The sequence below is a fragment of the Alligator sinensis genome, unplaced genomic scaffold (genome assembly GCF_000455745.1).
Source record: "Alligator sinensis unplaced genomic scaffold, ASM45574v1 scaffold98_1, whole genome shotgun sequence".
NCBI lineage: Eukaryota > Metazoa > Chordata > Crocodylia > Alligatoridae > Alligator > Alligator sinensis.
The window spans coordinates 1905447-1929649 of NW_005842058.1; the positions used below are offsets into that span (position 1 = coordinate 1905447).

A 24203-nucleotide genomic window follows, 5' to 3' on the forward strand; every position below is an offset into this window, starting at 1 on the left:
GATGCGCTGTTCAGCAGAAAAGAGGACGTGTTGACTCCGTTTTCCTTGTAACGAAGCACGGAGAGGAAGGAGGGATTTCAAACAGCTAAACTAGCTTCTTTCGGGGCTGTGTTTCGCAAAAGAATCCTGAATCGGTAAAACCGCGCCACATGTGCGTGCAGGCTTGATGCGCTTCGACCTAGAAATGGTTGGCCGTGCTATTTCCTAGCTTTCCCTGCAGGTGGTGAGACCTTGACCTTAGTAATTTGTGTCTCCTGTCTCTATGTATGTCCTGGTTCCTTTGGTCGCTTGGTATTGCCTAGTTTCTTTTGGTCGCAAAAATTGGTCGCCATGCTGAATTGGGTGTAACATGGCACAAAGAAAAGGACTAACCATGAGTTCCTCTGACCCAGTTAGTCTGTACGGTGCCGCCCTGCCCTGCGCTCCATCTATGAATGTGTGTGGGGAAGCCCTGGTAACCGCTCTGCAGCAGGCGGTCTCGAGTGACAGCCCATGAGCAATGGGGTTGCGAGCCCAATGGAGATGAAATGGCAGGAGCGGGGTTGTAGGGCAAGGGGGCGTGTGGTGGCTCTGGGAGATGGAAGGGGGCTGCATAAAGGGGAAAGGACAGTTACCACCGGGGAGTGGGAGGCACGAGTCACCGATTGCAGGTCCTTGAAGAGTAGCCGGTTGGGCAGTCCGAGGTAGAGGAGCATGTGTGAAGTGGGGGGATGTGTGTTGGGATCTGAATCGGAGCTGGACAGAAAGCCAGTGAATGTGGCAGGGAATGAAAGCGACAGTCCCGCTTCCTGGAGCGTGGCTGTAGCTGCGGCGTGTTCCAGCATCCGTGGAGAGTGGAGAAAGGAGCAGGGATGGTCGGTCTAGACAGGAAGCGGTTACAGCATGGTCCACGACCTCGGAGGAAAGGCCCAGGCTGCATCACCTAGCAGAGAGCCCTGGCCCAAAGACAGGTCCCGCAGGGGCGTTGTTCAGAGAAGACTCCCGGATTCCTTCGGATCGGAAAGCAAGGGTTGGGGGGCAGGGAGGAGTCTCTTGGCACAGGGAGCGCCGTGCCTGGCTGATGTTTATGAAGAGCTCCGAGGATGGAGGGGTGCCTCGGAAGCAGCAGGACAGGTCCTGGAGGGCTCCAAGAGGCCGGAGGAAGCTGGCAACTTCAAAAGAAAGGCATGCATGCGCTTGGGCGCTGCACCCGTCTCACCCTTCCACCCATGCAGCTTGGCACCGGCCTTAGATGTGGGGAGGGGCCGTGGTGACTGGTGTGGGTTGGTAAATAACATGCGCAAATAGGCCTGTGGGATGTCTGCCCAGCCAAATGGAAACGCCTCTTTTCAGTGCCTCCGCAGCCGCAAGAGCTGGGAACTTGCCTCCGCAGCCGCGTACGGTTCCTTGGTTGTAGCCCTCCTGGAGAAGGGGTCCTTTGCTGTGAAGCTCTCTGCTACTCCTGACTGCTTGAATGATATGGAAGAAGCAGAATGGCAAGCAACTTGTGCCACTCGCTCATCTTGCTATTATTTGTAAGGAAGTATTCGTTAAATTTAATGAACCCGGCATCTGTGTACTTAATGCATCTAGCTGCCACAGTGATTGGGTACCTTTTTTATTAGAACATGCTTCTGATTATGGGAAGAGAGGAACTTCTTAGTTGCTAATCGTGATGTTTCTTGGGTTCGTTGGGTTCAGGCCTGGAAACTCATTTGTGTCTGAGGGTCCGGTAGTCTATCGTGTTCAGGCTGGAGGTCTCTGGCAGTCGGTTCAGAGCACATGAACCCACCCCTAGCTTGCTTCTGTTTGATGCTGTAACTGTATCCCGGCCGAGGGGGGCTACTAGAAACAGCGGTCATAAACTGAAGGAGAGCAGATTTAGATCGGACATCTGGAAAAAATTCTTTACGGCGAGGGTTGCCAAAATATGGAGTGGGCTTCCAAGGGAGGTGGTGCTCTCCCTTACCTTGGAGGGGTTCAAAAGGAGAAGAGACAAGCACCTGGAAGGGGTTACTTAACCCCAGCGCTCTTTCCTGGCCAGAGCAGGGGGTCGGATTCGATGATCGGATAGGTCCCTTCCGGCCCTAGAAATCTATGAACTCTCCAAGCCTGATTGGGACAGCAGTAGAATAACTTGAGGTAAGCTAGTCCAGCTGATTAGTACTAACGGACGCTTCTGTGCGGTGACGTGTGGCATGGCTGAGAAGGTGCTAACAAAGATGGCTGGTAGTTTTTTCCCTCCCTAGTAAAGCACTGATCCGTACGTCTCCAGAACAGAGCCAATAAGAGCAGACAGCCAGATCCCAAAGGTTTTGAAGAACGGGAGTCTTGCGCTCGAGGCGAGTAGGGCTGGCGTCGCTGGTCTTTGTAATGCCGCACTGATTCCGGTGATGCTGCCAGGCGTGTGAGATTCTGCCCCCAAGAGATCCCTGTCCTCCTTGTAACTGGAGCAGTTGGCTTGGCTCTCTGCGGCCTGAACGTCTGCTGGCGTGGCACGGCTGGCACGGTGTGTGCTGAGAAGGGGAGCTGGGTTTGGTGGCGTTTCTGTGCAAGGCATTGCATTTCAGTGGATCTTCTTTGCGCTAAGGAACAGAAGTCTATACACTGTGAGTTGCCTGCAAATGCCCCCCTCTGATGCGGGAGTGGGAAGGAAGGGGACTGCACCTGCCTGACTGCCATGGGTGCTGTGCAGGCATGGGTGAGATGCATGCAGAGGGGGTGGTTCTGCTGTGGGACACGTGTGACTGAAGTTGCATGTGGGAAAGAAGGGCATGTGAGAGCTGCTCAGGTACCGTGGCCGTGAGTGGAGTGCAAAGCACTGGGCAGCCTTCTTACCCAGGGGCAAGGAGAGAAGCAGGGGGACAGAGGCCTGTCCCTGGACATTATCTTGCATGGTATGAGTCAAGCTAGGACTACAAGTGCTCAGTGCCCTTTGTACATGTTAGCAAGTGGCGTTGGACTGTGTGACCCTGTGGTTCTCTCTTGATCGGCTGAATAGTGTGACGATAGCAAATGCTGCTGTCTTTCCTAAGGTTTTGTCTTCTGAGTTTCCCTGGGTTAAGAATGCCTCTGTCTCTTCTCTAGGGAAGGCAGGGTTTGAGCTTCACTGAGCTTCCTCTCATCTTGCGGGGAGCTTGCTGGTGGGGATGAAGGTTGTCAGCACATTGTAAGATTAGGTCCTTAAGTGCTCAGATCTGTTAGTCTGCCCAGGATAATGAAGCATGCATTAATACCTGAAGTACGTGTGTTGTTGGGGACTGGGAAGAGGGGCACTTTCTGAATATTTTCCCCCTCCACTTCCATTTTATGTTGCTCCCATATCTGTTTTCCTTCTCAGCGTAGAGTTGAGCAATTGAAAACGTGGCGTTCTGCATGGAGAGGTCAGATCGGAGCATGGCAGCATCTTTCTAAAAGTGGATATAAATGCAACGGATGCGTGTTTTGGGATCAACTCTTGTTCTGGGGCGCGGGAAGTCGGAGTGTTTTGTTTTCTAAAAATTCCTGCAAGGTCAACGTTGGCATTGTGCGGATAGATGGTGCGCCACCTGATTCTCAAGGTTTACTGGCGTGAACTTTGTCAAATCAAACTGGGAGCACAGTGGAGAGGAGGGGAGATGTGTAAACCGAAGGGGAATCTATCCCATGTAAATGTAAAGTCCTTGCAAAACCAGGTTGGCGTCCCCCAAAAATAGAGCCTCGGATTTTACTTAAAATACAACACTCTTGTTTTCTCTCTCTAGCGCTGCTTGAAAAAGACCTTTTGTTTTCTTTCGAGTGGCCTCTCTTAGCAAGGCCTCTCTTAGCTGTCTTGTTCCCCAGGGCTTGAACAGAACTTTTACTCGCCTCTCCAAGGTGAGCGTAGAGGCAAAGCTAGCACAGCGGTGCTGAATCTACACTTCCAAGCCAGTGCTGCGGTGTGGGAGGGAAGTGCTTATTGTGCAATCTTCTTCTTCCTCCCCATGCGCCCCCGCACCCCCAGCAGATCCTCTGAGGGTAGGGCTCCACAGCCAGGTCACACGTCCCCTGAATGTCCTGTCTTTGCACGTGCTGTGCCACTTCCGTGTGGTCGGTTCAAGTCCTTAGCAAAGCAGGCAGTTTTCTGATTCTGCCCCGGTTTAATGCTGTCTCCGTGTTTCTGTCGCATTTTCCATCCTGCAGGATCCCTGGAACGTCGGAGGAGATGAGAATTAGTTTGGCCCCGGCCGGTGTGCAGCCCCTTCTGGGATGGGATGTGGTAGCTCTGCAGCAGGGGACAGGAAGAGGTCCTGAATTTTGGGGCAGGGGGGTGACAAAGTGCCTGAAATGATTGACAGATCCCGTGCGCGCGGTGGCAGTGACAGATGGAGAGGGGGTACTTGCGAGAGTGTGGATTTATGGCAGTTTATCCCAGGACAGGAAGTCGCCCTTCCCCTGCTATCAAATGGCTGAGGATGTGTCTGATGATCACAAAGGCTGGAGAGGATCAAGAACAAGGGCCATTGTGAACTCCAGTTATTGCCCTCTCCTGGCACAGGCCCAGCCAAGAATTCAAAGTCACTAATGTGGGACTTGGTGAATCATGCACTTAGTAAGGCTTCCTTTTATTTTTCCCAAGAAATGCCATAACCCTGAGTGGCTGCCTTTTGCCAGGGTGATTCAGAGCTTCCACTCTTGCTCCGCTCTTGCAGTGGGTGTATATTTGCAATCGTGGGGCAGGTTGGAATTGAAAACCATCTTAATTGCTTTTGTTTCCAGGCTTAGGTTATGCTTTGTTAAACAGAGCACAGAAACAGCTGTGTAGTTCTCACCTGTGGCAGAGCCACCTGCAGGGACAACAACCTGTTGCCTCAGGTAGACAAAGGAGGTCTCCCTTTCTGCAGAGTTGTTTTCTATGCTGATGACCAGGTTTTGCTCTAACGGTGCAAGGAGGTGTGCAACGGGCAGGGAAGAAACAAAATAGTAGTTGTTATAATATGCACACAGGCTGCTTTCAGTGCCCTGGGCTCTTTGTGGTCTCGATGCGAACAGACACCTAAAGGTAGCCGGCAGGGGGTAGTATGGGGAGAGGAAAAGGTAACAGCCCTGTAGCTTGGAGAGATACGAGGATAGTGGCCTGGTGTCCCTTGAGGTGCGAAGAATGCCTAGAAGTGATTGAGGGGAGGGGAAGTGGATGGTGGGCTTTGGTGCTTGGATTCCCAGGGTCTGCTGGCCAGGCGTTTAGGATATCCTGGGGAATACTTCAGGAAGGTGTTAAGTGAATGCCGTGAAGCCCGTTTCCAGTGATTCCGGCTTGCTTCAGCAGCTCCGGCTTTTTATATTCTGTTATGGGTGGGCTGCTGTGGTTTTGAGAGTGCAAGAATTGCCTTTGAACGGACCAGTCGCATTTCACCATTCAAACTAAGCCCTATGAATTTATGTATGGTTTTCTGTCAACCTTAGCGGTCACTCACTGTCCCATACCGGCATGCAGTCCTTTCACTTGTTTGTCTGCCACCTGTACCATGCTGCCTCAGACCGTTTCCTTTAACATCTGTCAAAGTTTTGAGTTGTGAAACCACATCCATTTGCAGCTTGCTCACCGACAGGGCTTACAAATGAGTCATGATGTTCTGTCTTCAGAGATACCCAAAATAGCTAATTAATTGTGGCAAAGCACAGATAGCCCCCGCCCCCCCCCCCTTTGTGCTAGAGATTGGGGTGTCAGGGGTGGCATCTCGGAAAGAGCAGGTCCGACCTGTGCCCGATTGGCGATGCTTTTGAAAGCTGGATTTGCCACTTGTTGCATGTAGTTACCGTCACAGTCCTTCTCCGGCAGGAGATAACTCATTGAAGAAAGCATGAATGTGGTGATGTGCTCAAAGCCTCCTGCAAGACCATGGGCTACCTTGGGATGGGCCTTGCAAGGAACTGGGAGCCCGGTTCCAACCTGATTTTCTTTTGCGAGGGACCAAGGGAGCTGCACTGGCCCTTGCCAGCTCATTCTTGTCCACAGGCTCTGGGGGGACTAGTCAGGAGGGTTATAGCCTTGCTTTCCACAAGCCTCTCTAGGTAATCTGGGGATTAGCTGGGTGAGGGAAAGCAAGAGCCTTCCTGTCTGAGAGGGCTCTCAGAGAGCAGGCGCGCACACAGGGGTGCTCTGTGACTGGAGCAGGTGTGGGTAAGCGCGCTGAGCAAAGCCTGGTGCTGCTTTGGGTGGGCCTCTGCTAAAGAACAGATAGCTGCACATGCATTTCCTTCCAATTGCACAAGCCAGAGCCAAGTAATGAATAGCACGTTGGCTTGTCCGCTTGGCCCTTCCGGCTGCGAGTGGCTAGAGGGATGCGCTGGCCTGCCCCACAGCTGGCTGGAGCGCTCTGCCTTGTCACAGGTCCCCGATCTCTGCAGAGGCGTACCTGAGAGCAAGCCCTTAGAGGCAGAGACCAGCACCTTCAGTCTTTGCGGTGCCAAGAGCTTTCGGCAGCCTGCACGCTGCGTTTGGGGACGTGGGTGGCTGTACGGGGAGCCCTGGGATCCATTTAGAGCCACGTCGGGAGAAAATATCTGTGGCGGGGCCTGCCTGGCAAGGGAATGTCGGTGGTGCCGCAAGTGAACGTTGTCCTTGGGGAAATGTGTGTCCCCGGGGCATGTAGAAACCCCAGCCCGAAGACTGACTGGGCCCCAACCAGGGATCTCATTGCTTTAGCAGGAGGGCTGTGTTGGACTTAGAATAAGCTGCTGTAATGCCACAAAGCTGCTGGGCTTTTTCAACAGGAGAGCAGCCCTCGGAGCAGGAGTTGCTCCCTGGGATGCCTTCCATTCAGCAGTAACCTGAAGGCAATTGCAGCGGCGCACTGTTAAACCAGCCCCAGGCTGAAAACACTCCAATGCTGCAAAAGTAACTTCCTCTGGGTGGTTTGTTTTTTTTTTAAACAAATGGCTTTTGGAGGGCCCTTGTTGGCCAGCTTCCTGAGCATCGTCAGACTGGGATCTGGCCAAGCAGAGAGCGCTTAGTGCCATTTAAACACCCATGTGTTTTACAAACATTGATGGCTGGATTGAGAATTTTTTTTTTTTTTCCAACAGAGTCTAAGGAGTTGGGAACTCAAAATCCCCTTTCATCTCGGGCTCCCTTTAGCCCCTGCTTTAAATTCCAGCCATTGGTGGAAAGTGCAGGAGTCCCTGGTGATGTCCCAGCAAACGGTTTAGCAAGCAGGTGAATGTGTTCTCACCAGAAGCTTGAGCTCTTTGCTTTGCAGTAAATGCTGTGTGTTTGCTCAGTCACTTCCCTTTGTGCAGGTGGCCGGAGCGAGCACGTGGCAGATGGGCTGGCCTGGTGGCAGTGCGGTGGTTCTCAGGGACCGTATGCTACACGGGGAACTAGAACTTCCCCCTTCCCCTCCAAGCGTCTAGCCAGTTCTCCCCTGGTGAGCTCACTGATTCCACTGCTGCGCGCCAGCGAAATCTGTTGCACTTAAGACCCTTTGTGCAGTCCCAGGGTGACCGGTCTCCTGCTTTCCAAGGGGCGTGACTGCTGTCTGAACTCGGGCGTGGAGGGTGTTGGCTCATAATAAAACCTCTCCTAATCTGCTGCTTGGCTCGTTGAATGAATAACCTAAATGGTCTGCCTTCATAATGGGTGTACTGGAGTTTCGCTGCAAACGAGCGGGCTGCCGAGACTGTTTTTTTGAGTTGGGTAGCACCCAGATGATGGCACTGAGATGCCTCTACAAACCCTGAACATTGCAAGAGGGCTGTGTGCTATACCTTTCCTGCTAGCGGTTCCTTTGGGGATCATGTGCATTTTCTTTACTTGAAGGCTTTAAGCTCCTTGCTCTGGCTCCTTCTTCATATTGGCCCTGGTACAGCATCCCCTGTTACTCCCAGTGCTGAAACATGCTCTGGGTTGTTGAGACCTGCATGTGTGGTGGTGTTAAAAGGTGCCTCTTGGAGTCATAGATGCTAAGAGAGGCCCAGGCTCGGTGGTATGAGAGCGCTTGAAGCGCCCCTGCGAGATGGGATTCATAGTGCTGTGTCATCTTGGGTGGAGAGCCGAGGCACGGATAGCACAGCACCAGGCAGCAACGTGGCGAACGCTGGGCCGATAGGGCTGTGTTGCTGCTGGTGTCCGAGCCGTCTTGGGGAGAGCTGCGTCACGCTGCGTAGAGACGCATGAGGTCCCCAAGGGAGCGGGTGGGCCTGGTTCCTCGGAGTGCCTTGTGTCCCTCATGCCACTCATCGGGCAGCTTTTCTCCTTTGTGTTCCTAGGTTTCCAGGATCGGTCTCTTCTGTCGTCCTACGAAATCATCGTCCCGCAGAGGTTAGCACGAGAGCGGCGCGCTGCCCCCGGTTCCTCCGTAGCCCAGGTACCCGGTATTTTTAGAAATGTTTAAGTTCTCTGTCTGCTGCCTGGCCCATCTGATGCTGCTTAGGTGAGGGGCTAGAAGAATTTAGGGCCAACAGAAGAGTGGAAGTGCCCCCTTCCCCATGCCTAAGGCATGCCAGACATTGTAGTGCACCAGATCTAACTGGCCACGTACCTGCCTCCTGTAAGACAGCCTGCGCGAGCTTGAAGGCGCCCGCAGAGGACTGCGCAGTGTCAGCTTGGCAGAAGGATTAATAGGATTTCTATACCCCAGGCAAAAGGATGATGGCAAAGATGCTTTGTACTTGGAGGCTAAGGCTTCTGTCGTGATCTTAACGTAGTCCTTAGTCAGTTTGAACGGTCCGCTTGAATAAATAGTCCCAACCTCCTGCACGTGCTACTGGGCTGAGGTACAGCAGGGGAGAGATTAGGACAGGCAGGTCCAGTACATAAATGCTGGAGGAGGCAATAATGCAAACTGCATTGTCCTTTCCCAGCTGGAGGAAGTTGTATGAAAAGCACTCAGCTTCCTTCCAGGAGACTTGGAAAGGAGCTGCGCATTGACTCTCTTGAATGTCGCCCAGCTCAAGTTGAGATAATGGAGGGGGTGAAATTGCAAGGCAGGGGGAAGAGGCTGCTGGTGGCTTGGCTCTGGAGTGCCTTGTAGTAGGGGACTAGGATCATCAGCCACCTGTCGGGCATCCACATGTTAGGAAACGGCTGAGTGGCAAAGAATGGGAGCTGACGTGCTATTAACCCCTCTCCTAGCCTTGTGTGAGGACAGGAGTAGCCCAGCTGGGCAGTAACTTGCCTACCAGACATTGGGGAACTGGAAAGGAAGATGAGCAGCGCTGCCTGTAAATGAGTTCCCCTGGCCGAGGCCAGAGCTACACCACTTGGTTTTGCTGGCTGAGCGGTGTTGGTTAGCAATCCCCTCCTGCCCCAGGGGAATTGCCTCGTAACCTGCTGAGTTTTTGTGCTGCTGGCTGGGATAAGCTGCGCGAGCCCCAGGGATTGCTGCTGCTGCGGCTAGGCCTGCCAAACTCGCAGGGAGGGCAAGATCCGAGGTGTTGCCACCGCACCTACGGTTGCTGGGCATGTCGCTGCTGCTTGCTCCAGGGGTTTGGGTGATGCCTGGGAGAGCATTTGGTTACTGATCTCTTTTTCGTAGGCTCAGGACAAAGTGTCATATGTCATTGAGATCGAGGGGAAAGAGCACACGATTCACTTAGAAAAGAACACGTAAGTGACTCGTGTTGTCCAATACCTGTCTGCTCGGATTATCCACCGATCGGTCACGCTGGACTAAAAGATAGGCCCATAACAAGCCGTGTCCAGTCCTGGAAGTGACTTGTCAGAAGTACAGCTGCACTCGGGGACCGTGAAGGGTACCGGTGGAAGATGGCCCAGCTCTCGCGTCCGGTCCATGGAGCCTACGTTACACAGCGCAAACGCTTGGGTGTGCCTCTGTTGTCCCTGTGACGTCCTTCCTTAATTTTGTCCCCTGTGTTATTACTCCAGTTGTAACCGCCCTCCCGTGTTACTGCTGGAACGAGGAAAGTGGGTGGAATTCAGGGCTACGGAGTTTATAACATGCTTAGAAAAAAGAAACCCTCCTTCTTTAAGCTTTGTCGCTGTGTTTTTAGGGGTTCCGCGTGACGGCCGCCGGTTGCAAGCAGCCCACATGCGTGGGCTGCAGTTCCCATCTTAAGCTGAAGTTCCTCTTAAAAGACTGCTCATAACAAACAAATAAATGAAAGGGCGGCTGGAGGGCTCTCAGGCTCCTCTTCACCTCTCAAATGTGGGAATTGTGCTTCTCGGGACTAGCGCTGAGCCGGCCCGTATTAGGTCAGCATTTTTACTTGGGAACCATTTCCAACATGCTTTCCTTTCCTCCCAAATGGAGGAGGGGGGAAGGGGAGAAGCCAGCTGCAGTCAGACAGCCTGGCTGCTACAGTTCCCGGCTCCTTGCCTTCCAGCCTGTGAGGTCTGAGCTCCATTTTGCATGTGTTGCGTTCTCCTGTCCTCATCTTACCTGACACTTTCCCCGCCCCCCGGTGGAGGCAGTTTAATTGCACTCGTGTCTTAGGACGGGGGTGCTGTTTCAGAACACAGTCAGACTGAGCAGTTATCCTTAGAAACAGTAAATTCCTTGATGGTGGGCGTTTCTGGATTGCTTATATAATTGCAGCTTGTGTGCGAGATTAATTTTGTTATCGCCCTGCAGCAGCATAACATGTTTTGTGGCTCTTTATTTTCTTCCCCTCCTCTTTCAGACTATTATTACCCAAAGACTTCACAGTTTACAGCTACAATGAGGAGGGGAAGTTGTACTCGGAAAACCCAGACGTCCGGGTAAGTGTCTTCCTTTTGTCCTGTGCCTGCGGCAGGTGGCTAGTGCCCTTTTACACTTGCGTTGCTAAAGAGTCACGTATAAAGACATCCACTGGTGTATCTTCCATAAGGCCAGGTACTAATCCCCAGTGCTCCCTCCTCTGTGCTACTCCTCAGGAAAGGCTCACAGGGTAGCGACGTGTCTGTTGTTGGACTGTGTGTGACCGTAACAGTTGTGCTGTTCAGTGAACACAGGCTTCTTAAAGGGCACTGGCTCATGTCTGCTGGGGACCAGAGCGCTCTTGGGGAACAGTCTGTTAGACAGTCTCCTTCTTGACATGGACTTTTAAATACAACAACCTAAGGTGACTCGTGAAGGAGTATCAGAATAGATGTGGAATAGAGAGGAAGCGTTTCCCGGTAGGAGCACAGATTAAAAAAGAGAGAGAGTGAGAGACCCCTCTTTTGCGGGTTGGTCCCCTTGTAAGTAATGTCCTTCCTCTGCCTGTGCCCCCTGTAGCAGTAGTGCCCCACAGACCCCAGTCAGAGCTGGTAACTGGAGACCAGCACACCCCTCCCCTCTCTCGTCTGGGCAAGCTGCTGCTCCCACCCTCCTCTGTCCCCTGGTGGACACGGACTTAGCTTCTGGAGATGGGGCAGGTGTCACAGAGCAAGAGCAAACGGTGATTCACGTCACAAGAAGTAGAAGAGCATTTCTTCGTCTCCCACCCCCTATGCTCCCTGCGTGCACACCAGCTTTGTCTTTTCCCAGAAGTCAGCTTGTGTGCACGTGGGCTTTTTACTGGAGCAGCGCAGGTACCTGAGTCTTTGCTCATTTTAATTAACTTTTTGTGACTCAGCCAGTGGCTGAATAAGGGAGAAAGCTATCTGCAGATCAGGGTTTCAGCTCAGCAGGAGACCGTGGTAAGTACAGCGGCTCAGAGGGATTACTGCATGCCTCAAGTGCTTGGCAAGGTATGGGGCCAAAAGAGCAAATTACTTCATCCACCTGACCACCACAGCGCTCTCCAGACGCACCCTTTTCAGGGAACTGGGTCATAACAGCTGCAATGCCGGGAAAAGCCTGTGGGCCGTGGACAACAAGCCTTTGTTTGGATTGCCCCGTCCTGGGCGAGTGACTAGAAGGGGGAACAGGCAGAGCACGGAATTGGTTGTGCATCTTCCTGTCGCTACTTTGGGGAGGTAAATACGGCGTGTACACAGGATGCCACCAAGCTGCGTGTTTAGCGGCACAGGGCTGGACTGTTTAGCCGCGCAGCCAACTGCTGCACTACAACAGCTCTGGCCTTTCTGGGGTCTCGGGGACAGCTTGGCTGAAGCAGATAATGGTTGCGATTTGGTATTATTGTGCCGTGGGTGTGTGCGATTGCCTGGGGAGGGAAGCATGTTGTCAGGGCTGATTGGGGATGGGCTGCGGGACTGAAGAGCTTAGGCAGCGCCGAGCGTCCGCTGGCAATAATAACACTGGCTGGAGAGAGGTGACATGCAAGCCAAGCAGTGTGGGATCCAGTGCTCATTCCTGACAGGCTGAGCGATACGCTGGCACGCAGCAGCAGCAAAGGGCCAAGCGAACAAAATTTAACTGGGTGGGGTGGGAGACAAATGACTCGGGAGTTGGCCAGCTCTGCTGCAAGGCAAGACAATGTTTGCAGATGGTGTTTCTGAGCCCTGCTGGCTTCATAGCCTAGCAGATGTTAGTACAGCCGCCTTCTGCTCTAAAGCTGGGGTTTATTATTGCTCTACAGTACAGCCATAGCCAGGACCGGGCGGGTGGGATTGCAGTTACCCTCTGTATTGCGGAATGGCCGGCCTTGTTGGGCCGCAAAGGGGACCTGCAGTCAGTGCTGGGAGGTGAGGGCCCGTCGCCGGAAGGGCGAGTCCTGGAGCAACTGGTAGCTGGACTGAGAACTTCACATGTTGACTGGGGAGCTGGGGGGTAGTGGGCATGTATCTGGCACTTTAATATATGTGCTGCCTCGGGCGCGGGAGGGGGATGCCATAAGTACGGCGAGATGAATGTGGCGCTAGTGGCAACCATGTACACCGATTGCGCTGGATCTGTATATGTTCCAGTGTGCTCCGCTTGAGTGCGTGGTGGGCAAGCGTACAATTTGCTGAGCCATGCTACAATACCAGTCCCAGGTTGTTGCCTACTGCTTCTGCTGCAACAAAGAGCAGGTCTCTGCCTAGCATTTAAATGCATATGCTGCATTAGCACGTAGGATCTTTCAGCCTCACTGTCTGCCCCATAACTTAACGGCACTCCAGGTAACGTGGGCTATGCCTGTCTGTTCTGTAAGTTGTGTAGCGGGCTGGGACAGTGAAGGGGGAGCAGCTGTCAAAAGGCTCTGGGAAGCTGTGAAACTGAAGGGAGCTGCGAGGGTGAAGGCTGCTAATGCCATAGTGCAGCTTGCTGAACGAGTTGTGCCGAGAAGCACGCGCTCTGGGTAAATGCACAAGCCGTCTTCAGACCTGAGGCACTGCACTGAAGCAGAGGACTGTGTGTGTTTGTGAGACCGCAGGAATAATTTGGTCTTGCATTCCTCAGGATCACTGTCACTATCAGGGATACGTGGAGGGGATACCAGATTCTGCGATTGCTGTCAGCACTTGCACTGGACTCAGGTAACAGAAGTTTTTTTTTCCTGTGTCACAGTTGTGCCTGGTCAGAGTTAAAATAGCTGAAACCCAGTCCTGCCCCTGAGCTTTCCTGAGCTGTTGACCCAGGCTGTTTGGTGCCATCCTGCAGGAGAGTGTCCATTTGGCATGGTGTCTTTGGCACTAGTCCCTGGTCAGTCTCACTTGCATTCATTCTCAAGGTGCAGTTCAACATTCCTCCTTTTTTCCCTTAGCCCTTGCAACAATCTGCTCTATTGTTACACCTCCAGCGAACCCACTAGAAATCATTGAATCCACTCCTAATGTTTCTACAGTCCAAGGTGGATGTTCACTTTAATGAACTGTTTTGGATTGAATGTAATAGTCTGCTTTAAAGAAAGAAAAAGTTACCATTTGGAGTGAAAGAATGAACAACCACTTCACCAATAGTGGCTCGTAAAAGCCCCCTAAGCTTCAGCACTGATTGGAAAGCTCTTTGGCCTTGCATGGTTTCGCTGCCTTTTGGAACAGTTTTGCTCTTGACCTTTGCTGTTCTTTATTGCTTTGTCATGGCCCCGTGGTAAGTGGCAGTAATACCTGAACTGAAAGGCTGCTGTTTTTGGAAGTCTGACATGAGGACCCCAGGTAGCGCAGACGCTATCGGTGTGCCTCCTGAAAGTCCCATTGAAGTCGTGGGGATACTTGCACATATAAGCTAAGCAGAGCGTGTGCGTGTTGGAAGAATTGTTTCTTTGCATCCTGTGGCTATCGGTGGTTTCCTGTTGCCTCCCCTTGCTCTCCAGAAGTCCGGGCGAGTCGTTTGCGGCTGTGCTTTGGGTGGTGGTGTGGGTGACGTGTTCTTTCTGTTGTTAGGGGACTGCTGCACGTGGGAAATGTCACCTATGGAATTGAGCCCAAGGACGACGACTCGGACCTCAAACACATAGTGTACCGCTTGGAGAATGTGCAGAAAGAGCCCATGGTGTGCGGAGTGAGCAGCACCGATCCGGGAAGAGAGCCCACAGAGTACGAGCAGCCTCCCGGCATGACTCAGCTGCTGCGAGTGCGTACTCAGCGTCCCTCCCGTGCACGGCAGCTAACCATGTGGAAGCGCTCTGTTAGGTTGCTTAGGGCGGCATGCATGTCGTGGGTGGCACGTGGCGGATCAGGGAGGGAGCAGAAAGCGGAGCAGCCGGTCAGGCAGAGGAAGGGCTTCAGAGTGGCATTCAGGGAAGGTGCAGGGCTTTGCTTGTGGCACGCCTGCCAAAAAGGTTGGCTCCGATCACTTGGGGCATAACACCGCTGCTCCAGGCTTCGCACTGGGGCACTGTCCTTCCTGCTTAAAACTCGATATGTAGGTGTGTTGTAGGTGTGTTCCTGCCAGAAGGCAGCTCGCCCACACCTTGCTGACGCCTGTGCCGATACTCCCGTCTCATAGCGTCAGAGTACCACAGGCGATTTGGAGAGCGTTTCTTTCGGGTAACGGGAATTTCCAGAGGTAGATGGCAGAAGGCAGGGCAGGGTGGCACCTCAGAGACTACCTCGGTCAGAGATTTTTAGTTTTCCGTATTCCAAGTGAAATTAGCCAAAACTAATTCCAAATCTGCGAGTCCAGAACCATAAGTGGCCCTACTACTGGCAAACATCCTCCACCCCCATCTGGGGCTTCAGCTGTTTCCAAAACCTTTGGCGGGCAATCTTGGGGTTCGGATGCCCTCACGTTTTGCTTGCCCTCAGCTGTAAGGCCCCAGGGGCAAGCCAGGGAGGAGTCTCCCATTTCCATAAAGTGGGCTTAAAGGCAAGGCCTTCCCGCTCCAGCAGCTAAGTGGAAGGTTTACTATACGTGACCTTGGCAGGTACTGTCCCCGTGCTGGGAGAGTGGTCATCCCCGGTGCAGCTAGAAGACCGCCTCTGTGGTCATGGTGTTTCCCTTACCAGGTGAGCATAGACTACGCTGGAGCTGAGCTTTCAAGAGGCCACAAGGGTAGGTTAGTGCAGCTCGCCTGGATTCCGAGTTGCACGGTAGTGGACTTTGTCTGTGCTAAGATCATTGCTGACTGACAGATGAGGTTGTCGCCTGCAACAGCTTGTGCCTTTTTGACCTGGCTAGCTTCTCAGGTGCCACCCTGCCATACCTCCTCTCTAGCTTCAGACCAGCACGCCTAACTACTTCTGTGTATGGTGAATGGGAAGCATAAAGATCCCTTACTTCCCTTCAGAAGCAAGGTGCCCTTATCTGGCCAGTTCTTTCAGTCTAAAGCACTTTGAGGGGGACCCCCAGTTCTTTGTTGTATGCAGGTGTGGTGTGTTTTGGGGTTATGTTTGGCTGCATGCGTTGTGGGTGTATCTCTTCAAATGACCACTTCGCTAAGGTATCACTGAGTATGAAATACGAGAATGGATTATGATGACCTAACTTGGCTAAAACTACACTTCATCCAGTTTCAGTTGATCAAAATGAAGTTTTTGTTTGATGGTTGGCATGGGCTTTTTTAACAGAGTAAAAGAGCTGTTCTTCACCAGACAAGATACGTGGAGCTGTTCATCGTTGTGGACAAAGAAAGGGTAAGGTATACATTTACTTTCATACCCTTGCTGATGGTGGACTAAAATGTAGCGCTGAGAAAACGCACTCAGAGCTGTAAATACAAAATCATAAGGCAGGAGAATGTGTACCTTTCCTTGTTAAAGCAGTCAGCAATCCACTTGTGATCACTAGGGCCACAGGAAAGACCCTGTCTATTTAACCTCAACTACCTAAATGGAAGAACCGAAAACACGCAGTCCGTGTTACGACTGTGAGAAAACCGGACCTCAAGTAAAACACCGGGGGGGTCAGGATTTGTCATGCAAGGATTCTGAGGGGTCGTGGAAAGTGCGAAGAGTGCTCCCTTTCCTGTTCCATCTTTCCTGAATGTCTGGAGATTTGGGCCACGTCTGCTTTCCCTGGTGGCCTCCGCTCCCAAGTTGCATCTTCCAAACCTGAGGCTTGTGGCTTTGGAAACTGCCTGTGATGATGGGACTCTTACAAGACTGGTCCCCCCTGTCTGAATTTGGTCTGATGTTGCTTGCATCTCACCCCTGTGGTGGAACCTCTTCTCTTTCAGTATGAGGTCCAGGGTAGGAGCGAAGCTGCTGTGAGAGAGGAGATGGTACATCTGGCCAACTGCCTGGATAGTGTAAGTTGAAGCCGTGGGTTGGGTAAGCAGCAAAGACCACTGGGTGCTCTAGACCTGCAGCCTCTGTGCCGAGTTTCAGAAATGTGCCACCTTGGTCAGAATGTGGGAACGCCTGTTATTCTGTCAGGACCCAGGCAGCATTAGCATGAAGAGTGGAAATCCTGTGTCTTGGCAGGTGGGATGTGAATTGTAAAGGCTAGAAAATGAGGGTTGGAGAGGATGGTATTTTATGTACCAAAGACTGTGGTGGAGTTTGCCGTTGCCGAACCCCCACTCCCCCTTTTTTTTTCTGCTTCAAAATGTGCTCGAGTGCAGCCACAACGATCCGGAAGCAAATATGAAGCCCCAGTGGCCTTTCTGACGTGAGGAGTCTGACTGCAGGACTGCAGTAGTCTGCACGGGCATTTAAGCCTGTGAATCAGTTTTGTTTTGCTCTGACGCTGGCTCTGGGCACCAAAGACGCAACTGGGTAGTGGTCTGGGTCCTTTCTCCTGGTGTTTTCTGTACAGGTATATACCTGTTTCTGTAGCTATCTCGGTGCAGTTAGGCACTGGTCCTTTGAGCCCAGTAACACCTCCCACAGGGAGAATACAAGTTTTGGTAATGTTTTACTTTGGAACCACAGAGGAAAGGCAGCAAGTTTTTTAGATTTTTTTCTGCTGGCTTGCTCATAGCATCTCACCCCTGCTTTACCCTGCCTTGTCCTTCTCTTGCCTTTCCAGATGTACATCATGCTGAATATCCGTGTCGTGCTGGTCGGCTTGGAGATCTGGAAGTACCAAAACCTGATAAGCACCGATGGAAGTGCTGGCGACGTGCTGGCCAACTTTGTGCAGTGGCGAGAGAAGAATCTTGTGACTCGCCGGAGGCACGACAGTGCGCAGTTTGTTCTGTAAGAGCCAGGATTCCCGTTTTGGTGGTGGTTGTTCTTTTCCCCCCATCAGCAGTCGTTTTGGGACGAGAAGCTGCCAGTCAGTGCAGTGTCAGTAACCAGCAGGAACCTTGTAAACACGCAGGCTCAATTCTGGTGGGGGGGGGCCTGGGCGCGGGTCTGCTGTGAGCACCCCGAAGCAGCCTGTAGGGCATTCTGCCCATTGTGGCAGTGCCAGAGTTGAAGCTAGTTGAAGCTGCATCCTAAGAACCGTGGTCTGCTGCCCACCAGAAGGCAAACATGGAGCTCCTGGCAGATGGAGATGTTACCTACTTGGAACCATTTCTGTCTTGTCTGGTGTGTTATGCCACTGAATATTTTGCTTCTAGAAAGCCAGCAGCTGTGAGTGATTTCACAGGTGTTCCTTTGCCATGTAACTTGTTGGAGAGACTCAAGCATCCAGGTGTTTTTCCCTTGAAAACTCGCTGTTGCAGGCCCACTGTGGTGATGCTATTTACATGAGCCTCCGCTTGAGGAGGGAGTTGGCCTGTCCCTATCTCGCCAGTAGTGTGCGTTATTAAATAGGAGTCAATATTTGTGAAGCTGTGTGGGGAGTGCTGTCTGACAGCTAAAGTCCTCTGTGGCCATTTGTGGACAGATGGTGCCACAGGCCTCTGCATCTTGACAAGCAGCTCCTTGTGTAAATGCTCTGCCCCAGAAAGGTGCACAATCCCTGTCTCCCTCCAGTCGGCACCCAAGCTTAAGAAATCATTGATGGTGAATCGTCATGGTACTGCTAGCTGTTTGTGCAAGGCAAGGAACCCTAATGTATTGTCCTGTTGCTCCTGAGCTTAGCCAGGGAACATTGGAGAAGGCAAAGTAAGAGACGTGGAGGGGAAAAGGGAAGAAAGGCTCGAGGGGAAGGGATTGCTCAATGAGCCACGGTACAAACCCGAAGGGAAAAACACTCTATAAACGGATGCGTAGCATTACCCGCAGGTGCCTAACGTTGCGTTTCCTCTGTGCTAAGCCTGGGAACCCCGAAGCGGTGTGGGTTGCAGAGCTGCTCGTTTTGTTTGTGTTGCCTCTGCCCAGCTAAGCTGATTTTTTTCAATGTACACCAGGAAGAAGGGGTTTGGCGGAACAGCGGGAATGGCCTACGTGGGAACAGTGTGCTCCAAGAACCACGCAGGAGGGATTAATGTGGTAGGGACTCGTTGATATCGCTCTTGGTTTTAAAGCCTAATGTGCCCTTTGTAGGCCTCCATCCAGAAGTGAGGCCATACGGAGGAGCCGATGGATGCCCCTGGAAGTTAAGCAAAGTACCCTTCATCAGCTGGCAAGCAGAAAGTGTTTTGGCCCCTTTGCTAGGAAGCTCACATTAATGCGATGCTTAAGGTTATACAGTTCCTCAGGGCGTGTGAATGCTGTTGATGTCCTGGACAGACCTTCCGCTAATTCTTCCTCTGTTGTGGTTATGTGCAGTTTGGACAAATGAGCGTACAGATGTTTGCGTCCATTGTGGCACACGAGCTTGGCCATAACCTGGGAATGAACCACGATGATGAAAGAGAGTGTTACTGCGGCGCTGACAGCTGTATTATGAATTCTGGAGCATCGTAAGTGATTTTCCTTGATGCCGAGGTGGAGAAGACTTCCATAAGGGTCCAGCTTCCGTCTTTGTCCTCAGCATCTATATGGTGCTGTTCATCGTGACATCTTCTAACCATATTGTAACTGTAGGTAGCAGTCAGTGAGGAAAGCAAATGTCCCCCGTGTCTTACAGTTTGGGGAACTGAACATTAAACGTAGTTTGGAGGAGCCGGGCACACGGTCGTTTGTCGATCGGTGCTTTTTGACCTGTGGTCGCAGATCCCCTGGGCTCCGCAGCGCTATGCTTAAGGGGCCCATGAAAGATGACTGTGGTCAGTCAAAAGTAGGAGAATACCCACACTTGCAATTCGCTTCTGTTTGAAATGTCTGCTGGGCTCTGCCTCTCCGTTCACAAATGTTTAGGGGTCCGCAAATTAAAACATGTTGAAAACCACTGGTGTAGGTAACATCTGTTCGCTGGTGCCTGGATTTCTGGACTGGGGCGGCTTGCAGCATTTTAGACAGTCGCAGTAACGGTGCTACAACAATACCTCGTCAGTGTGTTGGCCCAGTTTAATTAGAGGAAGGGCCTTTGCCTTTCAGAGGTCAGAGACGGAACCCGGGTCCCTTTTAGAAGCTTAATGCTCGTCTTTCTCTGGCACTTGGCTCTCGCTCTTGCTATACAAATGCTGCCTTAAGCGAGAGTGTGGGCTATGAAGAACTCGTGGCAGGCACGGCGAATGGACTGCCAAATACTCTCTGTTGCAGAGGATCCAGAAACTTCAGCAGCTGCAGCGCTGAAGACTTTGAGAAGCTAACTCTCAACAAAGGTGGCAGCTGCCTGCTCAACGTTCCCAGGCCGGATGAAACCTACAGCGTCCCGTTTTGTGGCAACAAGCTGGTGGATACTGGGGAGGAGTGCGACTGCGGTTCCCCAAAGGTTGGTCATCTCTGTGCTGTGTGACGGCTCCTGGGTGCCTCTCTGCCTTGGAGGGGGAACGGGCCCACGTGGCAGGGTAAGTCCATACGATTCAGTGGATTACTCTTGTCTTTGCAGGAATGTGAGAGGGACCCTTGCTGTGAAGCAGGGACTTGTAGACTCCGAGCGGGCGCTGAATGTGCCTATGGCGACTGCTGTAAAAACTGTCGGGTAAGAGGCGGGAGGAGACGGTTTCAGCTTTCACTTGAAATACCCTTTGGTGAGTCCATGATGAGGGAAGTGCTGGCCCTGGCCAGGGTTTCCAGGAGGAAGCTGCCACATGCTGGGCAGGTGCATGTTTGGCACCAGCCGGCGACTGTAGCAGGGTGCGAAGTCAATCGGTGGGGCTCGGTGCATAGAGGGCATGGTGCTGTACAGCGTGCATCTCATGACTGACTTGCCGTTCCCTTCCCCTTCTCCTACATGCTCCTTTGTAGTTCCTTCCAGGAGGCACCGTGTGCCGGGCAAGTAACAACGAATGTGACCTCCCCGAGTACTGCAATGGGACCTCCCAGTTCTGCCAGCAGGACTTTACGGTGCAGAATGGATACCCGTGTCACAACGAGGAAGCCTATTGTTACAACGGGGTGTGCCAGTACTACAATGCCCAGTGCCAGGCTATCTTTGGCCCAAGTAAGGATGGTGATGAGAGTAACCCTTCCAAGGCAAACGAATAGAGGGGAATGAGCAAGTTTATTCAATGGTTACAGGTTTTAGGTGTGTTTTTAATTAGGGAAATGAAAAAAAAAAAGAAAAAAGACATGCCTGAAAATTGGCCACGGATTGGAAACTGTCTGTGGTATTTATGAGAGTTTTCTTTGCCTGTATAAATTTTCATTACGTTTATGGACACATTAATGTCTCGAGTACTAATAATTTCCTTGCCGTGATAAATGTGCCTTTTCAGGGCTATGTAGGTAGTTGTGAAGATTTACTTAGCAGTATAATTAACTGCTGCCAAGTAACTCGGTTCTCCATGTCCTCTATTGGCCTGAAATGTGTCTGGGATGAGAGATTTTTTCATGACCAGGTCTTTATCTCTTTTGATCCCTCGAAGCATTCGCATGGCAGGAAAATGGTGGTGTGACTCAACGTGATCCAGGGGCTGGCAAGAAGGGTGGGGAGAGTGAGATATCTCTCTCTTTTTTCTTTTCTTTCTTTCTCTCTCTCTGTTACTGGACCTCACTCCCCTAATGCCTGTGTGCTGGTGGTCTGGTTTTCCAGGAGCAAAGGCTGCCCCTGACATTTGTTTTGCTGAAGTAAACTCCAAAGGTGACAGGTTTGGCAACTGCGGCTACCACGGCAATGACTACAGAAAGTGTTCCACCTGGTGAGTTGGGTTTAACATAGCAGGGGCTGCTCTGCAGCAACGGTCTAAAGCCCTGCAGTCAGGTGCCGTGCAATTAGTCGGCTCTTCAGACCTATCTGCGTAACAGGGCTTTGTAATCGGTGCGTCAGACGCGTCCTGCCCCACAGTCTACCTTTGTACTGGAAGTGTCATTGTGGAGCGGAAGCAAATTAGCTTGCAAATAGTTGTCTTCTTCCTGTACCCTCTGAGGCAGCGGCATTGGAGGCAGAGGGCGCGCGTTCAGACGTTTGTAGGGAGACATCCCTTTTGCTTCCTTCTAGCGTTACAAATATTGGCCTTTCACTAAGCATCAGGGTCCAAGCAATTGGGCCTGTAAAATGGAATGGATCGGTTGTTGCCAAGTGCAAAAAAGAGGCGCTTCAAAAAAGAAGGAATCTTCCTTCCGCTGCCCTTGAGCTGCTGTAGCTTTTCAGCGCGCCAGTTTATCTGGTAACTGCCTGTAGCCTCTGTTGGGTTATGAGGAGAGGATGTTGCTCTGTAGCTTTGTCAGTGGTTGCTTTTATCCTACAGAGCAAGTGCACACATGCCTTCACGGAGACAGGAATAGTAAAGGGGCATGTTTGCTGTTGCCTGAGGATTGGAACAGCTTGCTAATAGTCAGCTCCGTCTTGTTCTGCATTTCCCTTAAGTGGTGATACTGCTGGTGAATGTATCTTCTCCTCTGTAATTCCCGCTAGCAAGCTTGGGCAAAATGCCCAGAGCATGCTAATTGCTTGCCCTCTCAGAGTAATAGAGCCATAACCATCCATTCAATGGCTGCCTCCTAGGAATGCCATGTGTGGGAAGCTACAGTGCGAAAACGTGGGAGCCCTGCCTGTGTTTGGGATAAAACCCGCCACTATTCAGACCCCCATTGGACGCACCACGTGTTGGGGCGTGGACTTCCAGCTCGGATCCGATGTTCCTGATCCCGGAATGGTGAACGAAGGGACCAAATGTGACGCCGGAAAGGTAATCGGGAGACGTTTTTGCAAAGTGGCGTTTTTGACGTTAGACTGGAATCTCGGCACACGTGCACGGATACCGCACGTGGTATAAAGCTGTGCACGATCGTTTAATGCAAAAGGCAGAAACATGTTGGTTTCCCCTCCTTCTTCCCCTCACTGAAATGACTGGTGCCGTCCCTGGAAATGAATAACGTGAATTTATTCCTTAAGCGTCCCGTCCCGTCCCATCTCCCCCACCTCGCATCTCTCCAGAAGGGGAGAGCTTGCGTAGAGCCCTGCTGCGGCCTGTCCTGTTACATTCTGCCACAGCTCAGCGAAGGGCTGTACTTACCTCTCCCCTGGGATCCTGCTAGCCAGACACGGCTCAGGACAATTGATAGCTGTTACCCTCTGGTCAGCTGGTGGCTAAAAAATCGCCTCCGTTGCGAGCAGCGGCTGGAGGCTGTTATTGCAGCAAACTAGTTTGCTATTCAAATGAAAGCGCTTAGGGTCAGAAGTTGTGTGCGTCATTTTTGAAGGTAGCGTGGCAGTAAACGTACATGCTGAGCAAGGTAAACCAGGCGTGTACTGGACCACAGGGGAAGGGAGGGAGGGAGACCATAAGCAGTCCAAAGCCACCTTGATTTCATTTGCATGCTCTTGTCTTGCCTCTCCAGATCTGCAGACACTACCAGTGTGTAAGCGTCTCTGTTCTGAATTACGACTGTGACGTAGACAGCAAATGCCATGGACATGGGGTAAGTAAGGCAGGGACTTCCTTTTATGCTGAGGTCCAGCCTGGGCTCAGTGCTCCCTCCTCGCTCCTCTGTAAGAAGGGTCAGAGTCCTAGAGTTAAAGGCCATTGGAGCAGCTAGAACAACCTCTTGCAAATCGCAGGCCATAGAGGTGTACCCGGTTACTTTTGTCCTTAGGTCAGACAGTGATATTTTAACGGTGAGCTGGCTGTTAGCCTTGTGCTGCTCTCTAGGTAAAAAGTAACTTGCAGAAAGTTGCTGGACTGTAGCTGTGCCAGTGAGCGTGGCAGCATTGTGAGGCATTTGGCCTGGAAGCCCCAGGAGTGAGTCTGAGCGTGAAAAGAAGCTGTTTGGTTTAGTTAACCTGAAAGGCGTGTTTAGGTCAGATGTGCGCTGGGCAATTTAATCGTTGGCCAAACAGGTTTTAAAACCTGTTAGCGTGACTGTGCTTTGCCCGGCTAGCATGACTCGGGCAGGACGGTTATGAGTAGGCCTGCTACAGGAATTGCGGGGTAGAGCTCTCTAGTTTGAGTGAGGTAGGGTGGGTAGGTGAGCCCTTGATGGCACCGATCGTAGTAATTGCGCGTGTGTGTGATTATACACTTATTTGTTTATTTTTATTTTTGAAGGTGTGCAATAACAACAGGAACTGTCACTGTGATGCAGGCTGGGCCCCTCCATATTGTGACTCGACAGGATATGGGGGAAGCGTGGACAGTGGGCCTTCCTATAATGGCAAGTAGTGACAAGGCAGCTCCAGGCCAGTGGCCTCAGCTGCTGCTGATTGCTGTTTGGGAAGAGGGCAAAGCAAGTGCCTGGTGGCCTCCAAGCAGTTGCATGCTGGCCAGCTGAAGTGCTGGGAAACTGGAACTGTGGCGGGCTCCGTTTTGCCAACTGAGGAAGGGTTTGGGTTGGGTCCCGTGATGATAACCAGCGGCGTACCGGAAGTTGTAACATTGTAGCCATCTGCACCTGTGACACTGTCTACTTTTCTTTCTCTCCTTCCATTTCCCCAGACAAAGACACCTCGCTGAGAGACGGGCTTCTGGTGTTCTTCTTCCTGGTCCTCCCGCTGCTTCTACTTGCTGTGCTGGCATTTGCACGGAGAAACCAGCTGAAGCAAAGCTGCGGGAGACTGATATCACGCTGTCGCTCGTAAGTGAATTCCCACCCCAGGCAGCTTTTTTGGCGGTCACTTCTTGGACAGGCCATAGATGTTTCTTTGCACAGGAGGATTCCAGAGAGCTGGCCTGAGGTGTCAAGTTTTATACACGCC

At 52.0% G+C, this 24203-nt stretch overlaps 1 protein-coding gene across 5 annotated transcripts in view; it reads left to right on the forward strand.

Annotated features, from left to right (window-relative positions):
- Positions 1 to 24203, forward strand: part of ADAM9 (ADAM metallopeptidase domain 9) — a 33402-nt gene that overhangs the window by 5044 nt on the left and 4155 nt on the right. For 2 of the 5 annotated variants that reach the window (XM_025203407.1, XM_025203408.1), the window contains exons 2-19: positions 8206 to 8303; positions 9474 to 9544; positions 10579 to 10657; positions 13206 to 13282; positions 14129 to 14318; positions 15755 to 15820; positions 16363 to 16434; positions 17157 to 17326; positions 18430 to 18511; positions 18791 to 18924; positions 19667 to 19838; positions 19956 to 20048; positions 20315 to 20510; positions 21102 to 21207; positions 22014 to 22197; positions 22850 to 22930; positions 23557 to 23662; positions 23944 to 24082. In XM_025203407.1, the coding sequence (XP_025059192.1) occupies positions 8206 to 8303; positions 9474 to 9544; positions 10579 to 10657; positions 13206 to 13282; positions 14129 to 14318; positions 15755 to 15820; positions 16363 to 16434; positions 17157 to 17326; positions 18430 to 18511; positions 18791 to 18924; positions 19667 to 19838; positions 19956 to 20048; positions 20315 to 20510; positions 21102 to 21207; positions 22014 to 22197; positions 22850 to 22930; positions 23557 to 23662; positions 23944 to 24082 (2116 nt within the window). Of the gene's footprint in view, positions 1 to 1296; positions 1515 to 8205; positions 8304 to 9473; positions 9545 to 10578; positions 10658 to 13205; positions 13283 to 14128; positions 14319 to 15754; positions 15821 to 16362; positions 16435 to 17156; positions 17327 to 18429; positions 18512 to 18790; positions 18925 to 19666; positions 19839 to 19955; positions 20049 to 20314; positions 20511 to 21101; positions 21208 to 22013; positions 22198 to 22849; positions 22931 to 23556; positions 23663 to 23943; positions 24083 to 24203 lie in introns of those variants that run through there. The other 3 variants (XM_025203406.1, XM_025203409.1, XM_006023021.3) reach the window with 3 other exon arrangements.